Source organism: Diabrotica virgifera, chromosome 6 (genome assembly GCF_917563875.1).
Source record: "Diabrotica virgifera virgifera chromosome 6, PGI_DIABVI_V3a".
NCBI classification, from domain to species: Eukaryota; Metazoa; Arthropoda; class Insecta; order Coleoptera; family Chrysomelidae; genus Diabrotica; species Diabrotica virgifera.
The window spans coordinates 252152428-252164059 of record NC_065448.1 but is presented as its reverse complement, the minus strand read 5'-3'; the positions used below and the strand labels follow the sequence as shown (position 1 = coordinate 252164059).

Genomic DNA, 11632 nt, shown 5'->3' with positions numbered 1-11632 from the left:
GGAGTAGATGTGTTTACAAAGTCTCTGGAACAGACAGAGACTGACAATTCAAGGTTTTTACATTTTTTCAAAATGGGTGAAAACAATAGTCTGCGCAAAGGTAGCATGAAAAAAGTGGAAGCAATTGACTCTTTTATTCCTGGTTCCGAGTCCATAGCTTCCCACATATTCTCCAACTTTACCTTGCAACATCTTAGCACTGAAATCCCCCATCAAGATGGCTATGTAACGAAGTTTTGTTTTTCTGTCACTTTCCAGGTTATTATAAAATTACATTCGTAATGTATAGTCGACATTAAATCTAAAGCCGATCCTGTTAATTATGATGTCACAAGTGTAAGACAATGATGGATTCATACAGATAAAAACCACTAATAAGAGATAATACTATCAACTTGTTGCGTTCATGCAGGGTTGTCGGATTTCATTTAGTAAGCGTAATATAAGAAATATTAAAAGATTTGAAATGAGTAGTTGCCATGTTATTCCTACCTACCATAACATTGGACAGTTTGATATAATATCTGTATATAAATACCAACGATTTACCATGGATTGAATGTGATTTAATGCTTGAGAAATGTCACATATCTACGTTTAGACATATCTAGTCCCAAAAAAGAAATTCCTCAAACATATATCTGCAGACAAAATGAGCCAAACTGATTTACGATATCTAATGAAAGGTCGTAAGAAGCTGGTTTTGTTGACTATAGCATGATACGACGATACTTTAGTGATAATCAGACATAAAATTTCAGTAGTACATATACATATAACACGCTATCAGAAGTTTTCACTTATGTCGCAAGTGCCTAGTGCCGTTATTTTTTCTCGTGCCACGAGCCAGAAAAATTTTTAAGGAATCAGAAAAAATTGGAAGTTGTCAGAAGAAATTGGAGAGTACCAGAAAAATGTGAGGAGTAAGAAAAAAAGAGGAAGTCAGAAAAAATTGGAGTGAGATACGATAAAATTGGAGAAAATAAAAACAATTCGTGCAGTGGCTGTAGGGGGCAATGGATTGTATCCCCCGTCGCATGGTGGCAGGTAAAATCACCAGTTGATTTAATAATTATCCTTTTGATATTTACATTTTGGTTTGAGGGGTAATTTAAATATTTGTTGGTGTGGGTAGGTTTCCTTCAAACTTTATTTTTACTCTATTCCCTTTCATGAGTGCCGCCAGGATTATTTTCAGGGGATGCATTTGAATTCCAGGGGTATGCAGCTGCCTCTATGCATTCTATTAACCAATATAAAATATAGATCTATATATCTAAGCTATGTAATTTCCTTCCGGGTAGAGGGGTGCAATTGCAACACTTTGCACCCCGCTGTCGGCGATGACCCTTTTGTAATAAACTTATCCAGAAAAGGGAGATAAAAGGTATTTTCTTTTTCAATTGTGAATTCTATTGATTTTTCTTTATTCTTGATATTCATCAGAAATGTATTCAATGCTTCTGATACGTGAGGTAAAATGGAAAACACATGATGTATGTAGGTATATATCTCCACCATAGTGTGGGTCGTTTGTCTTGTTTGTGTACGATATTTTCTTCGAAATTCTCCATGAATATATCTGCTAATAAGGGAGATAAGGGCTCAAGATAAGCCATGGGCCCATGTCCATCGTTCACAATGTACCAACTTTGTAAAGATATAGAATTTACAAAAATACATGTCGGACATGAATTTCATCATATACCGGGTGGTGAATTGGAAAGCGGGCCATAGGAAACTCAATGTAAAATTCTAAGCTGTTAAATTCCTGCTTCCCTAATTATTTTACATCAAAAGTCATCAGAAACTATTTGTAGAGAATTGAATTCTCTATTGAAAACAACTGTTAATATTGTTCTATGAACAATAATTATTCAAAATTTTGTAAAAATATAATACAATTTTCAGAGTAATACGCCAAAGCTAGGCCACACACAATACAATAATGTGTATAAGATTGCATTTGTTGACAATGAATTTACTATATTAACAATTAGAACTGTCAATTTTTTTAATTATTTTATCATTTTTTGTTTAAAACACAATAAAGTTGATAAGATACCCTTAGTTAAGGAGAAAATATTAATAATAAAGATATTTTCTTCAGTCAATAATGTGCTCACTGTCAGTTAAATAGTAACGTGTGGCCTAACATACCCACACATACCTACTGCGGTAAATACATTATATTTTTCAAAATTTTGGAATGTGTTTAAACCGTAGAACAATTGTAACTTCTGTTTTTAATACAGATTTCAATCCTCTACAAATAACTTCTCATGACTTTTGATGTAACATAATTAGGGAAGCAGGAATTCAACAGTTTAGAATTTTACATTGAGTTTCCTATGGCCCGTTTTCCGATTCACCACCCGGTATACAGATGTTCAAATGAATAGTATTCTAATCAACTATTTTCAATGGAAAATAAGCCACAATTTTACAAAAAAAAAGATTTTATTACCGTTTCGACGCCCAAGTCGGCTGTCGTTGTCAAAATACAAAATAATACTAAATTAAACAAAAATGTTGCTTAGTAAAAAATTCTTCTAATAATTTATTTAATCTGACTCATTTATATCGGCAATTCAATATTGGCAATATCATTTTAAAGTCTTCTACTTTAAAATGTATAATAATATGTCTGAATTGCCGATATAAATGAGTCAGATTAAATAAATTATTATAAGAATTTTTTACTAAGCAACATTTTTGTTTAATTTAGTATTATTTTGTATTTTGACAACGACACCCGACTTGGGCGTTGAAACGTTAATAAAATCATTTTTTTGGGTAAAATTGTGGCTTATTTCCCATTGAAAATAGTTGATTATAAAAATGCCACAAGGAAATAGATTCAGAATAGTATTCTGCAGGGTAAAATAAGTTGATTAATGTTTAATTTGATGTCGTATATTGATGAAATATTATCGTATTCATTGTTAAATTTCCTAAGCCGGCTCTGCTAAAGAACCCTGTTGAGTTACCAGTGTGAAGTTTGTTATTTCTTCAGCAACGTTTTTTTCCGAACTTATACGATAAATCACGGACGGCAAAGATTAAATTTTTAGGGGGTATTAAAATTTAGAGCACTATGAATATAAATATGTAGATTCAGTAGATTGAATAATTCTGTTTTAAAAGGAAGGCTTACATACCTAATTTACTATTAATTTACAATAGATACTCATGTTTTTTACCTTTTTATTTAAAAAATTTTTAGAGCATTAATATTCTCCGTTAATGGATAAGTTATTAAAAATACTATTCTAATGTGACTGTCTTCTCTACAGTCTTCGTTTTTGACAAAAGTTTTTAAATTTGACAGGTGTTTTGATTTCGTGCTGTCATATGTCATATTAAAAATTGAGCAACAAGCTGCAAAAGGTAAGTTTGTACCCCAATTTCAAAGTAATTTCGTTTTATTAATTAGGTATTTCCTTCTACCTTTAGACAAGCAAATTTTCGCCAACGCAACAAAGTGCCAAACAAACCAAAAAACTAAAAATTGGGAAGCGGTAGAGCCGCACCCTATTTCCTATTTACTGTATTCAGTAAATCATTCACCATAGGCCTGTCAGATACAGCGTTAATGGACATGGTTGTCTCAAATCTTCAACAACAACGTTCCGTCACCGAACAACTTCGCAGGGAAGCTGCCGTCAAGCGAATGCCTGTCTCTATGGCCGTAAAGGACATCATAAAATACATAACCGAACATGAGCAGGATGACTGTCTTTTAGTAGGATTTTCCAGTCAACGGGTTAATCCATTTAGGGAGAAGACTCCTTGTACACTGCTGTAATTTTACTGAAAGGGGCATTTTAGCTATTTTATCACTGTCAAGCTTAGAAATGATCATCCTCAGGAAAGTGGAATTTTGGTGTTGTAGGGTAAATAATTACTGTTACTGTTAGCAAACTTGTGCTTATATTAACCAAACAGCGCTTGTTAAATACTCAAGTAAGTATTTTTTTAATATTTTTTTGCAACTGGATAAAATTGTAAATTATCTTTGTACTCAATTTTTCAATCAACACTTAGTGAGCCAGTTGTATTCGAAGGCAGACATTTTCTCAATAATAGGCGTCGTGGATGCTGCTGACACTACACTGGTTAATTTATTGTAAGTAAATTATGTTTTCCTGAGACTCTGGTATTCCTGATGAAGCAGGACTTTCAGTGTGACTTCCAGTTTTTTGTCTTTGAGAAGTTCAAAGAATGAAACACCCTTTGAGTTTCTCACTTCGCACTCCTCAAAAATGGAAAACTGGTAGTCAAACTGAGAGTCCTGCTTCATCAGGAAAACCTGATTACAAACAACCAGTACAGTGTCAGAAGAGTCCAAGATGCTCTCTCATCAGTCATGCTTCATTAGACGAGGCAGGCATTTTGTCAGTACAGTAAAACCTCAATATGACGGACCTCTATAGGCTTTTCATCGATTATCATTTGTTTCGAGCTTCTGTCATTATGTTGTATAATCTGTATATAATATTAATATGCACGGATTATACAACATATGACAGAAGCTCGAAACAAATGACTGTGAATGAAAAGCCCTATTTAATGGACTTCGGTTATAACTGACAAAAAATCCGATCAAATGTAAAAAAATTAAAGATGTCCTGTTAATATTATAGATACTTAACCCTGCCCATACCAAGATACATTGCATAACAACGAGGTCACTGTTGACCCCCAAACGCTATATTTTACAAAGAGTTTCAACAAACTTTTTATTATAGCACAATGAGGACACATTTCTAAATAGTCTGATTTATTTTAAACCTATTTTTATATAACAGACTTGGCTTTAACGGACACCTGTTCCCCCAATTAGTCCATTGTATCGAGGTTTTATATAATAAGTGTCGTGGATGCTTCTGACACTATACTGGTTGATCGATTGTAAGTAAATTATATTTTCCTGAGAATGTGGTATTCCTGATGAAGCAGGACTTTCTGATTTTGAGGAGTTCAAAAATTGAAACTCGCTTTCTGAGTTCATCACCTTGCACTCCTCCTCAAGAACAGAAAACTGATAGTTGGACTGAAAGTCCTGCTTCATGCGGAATACCAAATTCTCAGGAAAATATAATTACAAACAACCAGTACAGATGGTAACCAACGTTCTGAAAGGACATGGAAGAAGTACAGTGCCAGAAGTGTCCAAGATGCCTCTCTCATCAGTCCTGCTTCGTCAGATGAGAAATGGCGAAATGGCATCTACTAGAATCAGTTCTGGAACTTAAAGGTAAACTACACTACAGGCGGAAAAATGAAAGAATACCCATGAACGATCACATCAATCACTTATTTTGTATTTGCTGTCTTTTTCTATAAAGAGCAAACGTTTGTTATAGACAAAGACAGCAAATACAAAATAAGTGATTGATGTGATTGTTCATGGGTATTCTTTCATTTTTCCGCCTGTATGTCATTTCGATCAACTGTGCAGTAGAGCACACAGTGAATTTTACATCTAAAACAAATTTATGTAATAAAATAAATCAAACTGGATAATTTAACATTCCATATAAAAAGTTGGTTAATGTAAGTACAAATAATAACATTGTTTAGTTAATGTTACACCCTATGATGTGTAGCTGTAGCTGCGTATGCCTTTTTAGGATTAACATACTTTATTTGGGTTGCCACATACACTATATTAGATCTTATGGTGCTTTGTGAACTAATAGTTTTTAATTCTAATGTACATATCAATGTGGGGGTGTCGTAATTATCTATTGTGAATTTATTGTATTGGCTATTTGGCGTGGGAACCAATTTTCAGATATATTTTATAATTCTTCATATATGTTATCTTAGTCTATCCTTGTCAGACCTGGTCCGGTACACATTTTAATAAAACAGCATTTTTATGGGTCACCCCCAAAATCTATACATGCCTAACTTCACACGCTACTTTGATATGAGATTTATAAAAAAATATGCATTGAAGTCCAGATCCCGTAATTTTTTGAGCATTATAAAGTGAGTACAAAGACATACAAATTTTTTTTTTGTAATTCCACCTTAAATTTACCCTGCAATTCTTGTAGACTATTATCAATAAGGCAGAGTTGTCATTATTTTGGGTCGTGCCCCATTTTTCTTTGTCTGCAGTAATGTTATAGGTATTTCCAAAGTATGTCAGTGTTTGAATGATTTATATAGTGGCTGTTTTGTTGCGATTTTAAATCATTGAAACTTATCTCTACGATTTTTTGGTAAATCCTATTAACTATAGCATTTTTAAGGAATTTTCAAAATTTGTAGATTACACTTAATGTTTGTTAAAAAGTTTTAGCAAAATATACTTTCAATTAATCTATTTCGACTACAATTGGTCCTAGACCTATGGTCTGTTGCTTTTCTCTTTTATAAAGCTTGGAAATTGATTGTCAAGCAACTCATAAATGAAATTTTGCAGTAAAATGTTACTTCTTAAGTACACACCCCGTCTTACTGACATGGCTTATTTAATTATCAAAGTGTTGTCCATATAAAAGGACCTAGGGACTGACAGGGATACTAAAAGTACAGTAGAGCGTCGATAATCCGAACCCCGGTAATCAGAACGCAAAAAAAATTATAAAATTAAAAAATGATTGCGGACCGAATTTTTGGATTTAATGAGCAAAATATGACCGCGGATTTTTGTTTTGTTTATGCAGAAATACATACAATATATTTGTTTATTATGCAGGTGTTTTATTCCTTGTAACTAAAATGTATGTACCTACATAATATGTACTATGTTAATGAGCTTTGTATGTATTTTGAACATATGTTTGATACTCCGAACAATTTGATAATCCGAACTACCCCTGTACCAATTAGTTCGGATTATCGACGCTCTACTGTATATTTAAATTTTACAAATGTTTACGGAATTTGATTGTTTCTGTTAGTACGATGACTTCTTATGTAGTGATTTGCCTTAAGAAACTTAAACACTGAATTTATTGTCCAGATATTTACATGTTGTAGATATTTATATAAAAAAAATATAGGTCTTAAATGTTAAATTAGATATATGTATATGATGTGTATAAATAATAAGTGGCCTTTAACATTGTTTAATAAGGTTCCCTCAATCTTCGATAGATCAAAAAATCATTGGTAGGTGGAGAAACTAACATTCAATACATATCTCTTTAGATTAGCTGAATCTAATTTAAAGAAACGGCAGACTGGGATTGTGTTCTAAAATATATAATATGCATAAAATCAAAACCATTACTTCTTATTTTATTCCAGAAATACCATTTTTATCTTTTTATTCTTCAGTATAGTTTAAGTTTAAATCATTTTGAAATTGCAGATATAGATTTAACTAGATGTTTATACTGCCAACAGTTTCACATTTTTGATTCAGATTTTCTTCTATTAGAGTTTGGTTCTCCGTGACTTTATCAATTGCTCATATCAGTAGCATCTCAGGGTATACACTCTTCAGCTTGATATGATTTTCAAATTACCTGTTGATAGATGTTTTTGGATAAAAATTTTTAAATAAGGGAGATCAAAAATCTATAACAAGTTTTCTTTTCAACATGGCAGTTTCTAACTGAAACTGAAGTAGTCACTGCAAAAAATATACTATGTTCAAGATGCTAAAACCAAGCATCTGAACAACAGCAGTATATCTGCGCCATAAGTTTATAGCCCCATTTATTACACCCTGTTCAAAATTATTTCAAACAAACTGCATTCTTTCCTTGAGATGTTCGATGACGTTTCAAATCGTTGTCTGTCATACAAATTTTGTTCGAAAATTCTCAAATTGAATAGTCAACCGGATTTAATTGTGGGCTGTTAGGTGGCCACATCTCTGGCTCAATATAGTCCGGGCAGTATAATATATAAGTATATAATATATAAGTAAAAGTTATATATAATTTGAACAAAACATTTTGCATTAGTCATTGCTACAGCAGCTAAGTACTATATAACCAACTACTTACTACCTCCTTCTTTTTTATAGGTTATGATTGTTAATTCTCGAATCGAACCAGGGTGTCCTAGTTTTTTTAATTCATAAGATTAAATTGTCCTGTACAAAATATCAAATTGTGTACATTATACAACTATAAAATATGCAACAAAGAACAATACTTATTGTGGTAAAGCTTTGTCACTCACATTGTTCCATTTTAACCAGGATCCATTAGATTGGCATTGGTTACAGACAGGTGACAGAATCATCCATTAGAATGGTAACAGAAGTCTCTCTAAAAAGCAGATAACACTAACTCTAACACTTAGCAAAAATTAAAACCTTAATGGTTAATATGGTTTTAAAGCTACTCTTTTGCTGTGAAATTCATCATCATCTGTAACCACTGGCAGCTCGTGGATGGCCATGGTTGTCTGTTGAGGTTTCTAGGCTCTAAAATTTGACATGGTGTGGAGGCCAGCCACATGCATAACTCCTCAAAAGGTCAACGTTTTATAACAAAAATAGGTACTTCTTAGATTGTCGTCTTTGAGATAATTTCAGTGTCATGTATAATTTTGCTTCCTTGACTATAGTTGACCATGTTTTTCTTTCCTTTGCTTGTTTTCCCATTCTCGTATTCCTAGTTCTTTTAAATTGTGGTTAATACCATCAACACATCTCTTGCAGAACAATCAGAAATATTTTTTTTGTTTCTACTTCCACCCAGGACCCTAGGAAAATGGTTTTCAAAATTTTGTTGTTGTTTTTTTGGATATTGTATGATATATTTAATTGTTTATATAACTTAAAACATTAGATAGAAATCAAAAAACATATTTTTCTGATTATTATTGAGTTTAACTAACACTCAGTTTAACTAATTTTAGTTATTTCAGCAAACTGTACAAGTAAATACAAATTAAAGATTGATTTTTTAATTTGATTCATACTATTCTTATAAAAATGTTTAGTCTATACTGATGCAATTGAACTAAGAGAGTCATTAATATTCAGCTCAGCGGAGTGCTATTCTTCAAGGTGTGAAATTCTATCAACAAGGGATCTGCCTGTTTTATGGAATGATCCCTTGTTTATTTAAGTACACATTTCCATTAATAGTAGCCCGCCGAGCTGAGTATTAATGACTCTCTTAGTTTGATTGCAGAACTATACCTCCACCTACCAGTACCTATATTATTTGACAGACAATATTTGTATCATACTATTTCTGCATTGTATCATTTAGATTCAGAATTTACACAGAATTGCCAAAAATGTGGCAGCCCTGTACTACTCAGACTGAAAGTAAACCCCCTCTTAATATTTTATCTACTACAGTTGAGATGTATTTTTCTATTGGCTTTTAAGTGCACATAGAGCTATATTGGTGTATCTATATAATATATCTATAAATATAAATGTTATAGATCTATACATATTGATGTTATAGAAGTTGTATTCATATATTTGGTGGTAAATGCGAAATGTCCCAATTTGAATATGTTCTCCACTATTTTGTTAAGTAAATTATAAATTTTTAGAATGTGAAGTTAGTTTTGTAAGAATTAATAAATATAATAAGTAACAAAAGTTGTATTTCATTCGTAATTTCACTCGTAAGAAGAATAAAAAATGATCGAACGTTTTTTGAAAGAAATGGAACATGATTTTTATGGCCTGCAAAAGGAAATATGGCGTTTTATAAGAGGTCAGAGAACGGTAAAGGAACTAATAGAACCAAAACCCATGGAAAAGAATACATGGATTAACTATCTAAAAAAGCTTTATGCAGAGGAAGAACAAAATGGTCGCTTGAACCAGAAACACCACAAAGTAAAACAAATGACGAAATTAATATAAGTATACAGGAAGTTAGAAAAACACTTTAAAAGCTGAAGAACAGAAAAGCTGCATCAGGTAAAGACGGTATCCCAAACGAATTACTGAAATATTATGGAACAGCAATGACAATATAATTAATAAAATTACAAAATACCGGAAGTATGGAGAACGATCGAACTACAGTCGAACCTGCTTATTAGAATACCGGTTAAAGGAATATCCCGGTTTAAAGAATAGAAATTTGAGGACGCGAAACGTTTCTAGTAGCCACCAATGATCGGTTATTAGAATATCCCGGTTATAGGAATAGTTTTTCTTGGTACGAAAGCTATTCCAATAAGCGGGTTCGACAGTAATTCAAAAAATGAGACAAAAAAACAACCATAAAACTACAGAGGTACTTGTAAAATACTACCCTAAAACTTACAACTAAAATTTTACAAGAACTATTGAATCGGAGGATGAGCTTAGCAGATGAACAACAGGATTTTCATACTGGAAGATCTTGTACAGATGCAATATTCGTTATAAAGCAAATTACTGAGAAATTACTAGACTGTAATAGACCAGGATTTTTATGTCTGACTTGAAGAAAGCATTTGACAGTGTAGGATTCGAAGATGTAATCCATCTTCTGTATAATAGAGGTCTCCTGGATAAAAACTATTGAAAACATCCACCAAACCAATAAAATGGGAATCAGAATAGATGGACAACTTAAGAACCTATAGGCAGCGGAATAAGATAGGGATACTGACTTATAAGTCATATGCTTTTCAATTTTAATCATGAATGAAATCAGTAAAAGCGTCAACAATAGAAGAGGATACAGAATGTAAAAGAAAGAAGTAAAAATACTCTGTTACACAGAGGACGCAATATTGATAGCCCAAGATGAAGATAGTTTGCAAAGATTAGTCAAAGTCCACAGATTTAACACAAGAGCAAAAGAATTCAATATGACAATTTCATCTCAGAAAACTAAAACAATAGTAATCAGTAAACAACCAATCAGACGTAAAATAAAAATTGATGGCATCAGTATTGAACAAGTAATGGAAATAAAATACCTTGGAATTAGACTATCCAGTTACTGAGACTTTAACAAAGCAGTGAGAAATCAAGTATAAAAAGCAAATAGACTGGCAGGATGCCTTAATAACACTATTGTGACGAATTACCGACCGCAAATAACAGGTTCGGTCTCGACAGCCCGTCACGTAGCAGACATCTGGAACAATGACTCACCGAACGAGTGAGGAAACGATTTCTCGTGAATGTTCGACAGTCATGGCCACGGATTACTAGTGATGGGCGGTTCCGTTTTTCTGAACCGTTCAAGAAAATATCTGGTATTTTGTATTCAATAAATAAGGAACGAATTTTGTAAATAGAGTTAGTCTATAAAATAAATTCGTCTGTACAGTTATATAAATAAAGTCGTATATAAATACGAACCGCTAGTCTCATTGTAGTTATAAGTTATTACAGTAAAAAAACCGCTACACTATATAGCGGAACCAACACGTTAACACTGAGATGAAGTCAAGAATTTATAAAGCCAGTGCAAGACAAATAATGGCATATGCATCAGAAACAAGACCCGATATAGCCAAACACAAAGACTACTGGAAACGGCAGAGATGAGAGTACTGAGAAGAATTACAGAAAATACGATGAGAGATCGAAACCCCCTATCTCAGGGGGAACACCATTACAGGTTAGAAAAATCAGGATAGGGTCTTGGAATCTTGGTAGTCTTACAGGTAAGAGTCTGGAGTTAGTGGATGCGCTCAAACGAAGAAGAGTTCAAATTGCTTGTATTCAAGAAACTAGGTG

General features: G+C 32.8%; 1 protein-coding gene across 1 annotated transcript; it reads left to right on the top strand.

Moving 5' to 3' along the window:
- Positions 1 to 3274: 3274 nt before the first annotated feature.
- Positions 3275 to 9541, top strand: LOC114338332 (guanine nucleotide-binding protein subunit gamma-1). The gene is made up of 2 exons (XM_028288923.2): positions 3275 to 3390; positions 3457 to 9541. The coding sequence occupies exon 2, from the start codon at positions 3596 to 3598 to the stop codon at positions 3806 to 3808; it is 213 nt and encodes a 70-aa protein (XP_028144724.1). The 5' UTR covers positions 3275 to 3390; positions 3457 to 3595; the 3' UTR covers positions 3809 to 9541.
- Positions 9542 to 11632: the final 2091 nt, after the last annotated feature.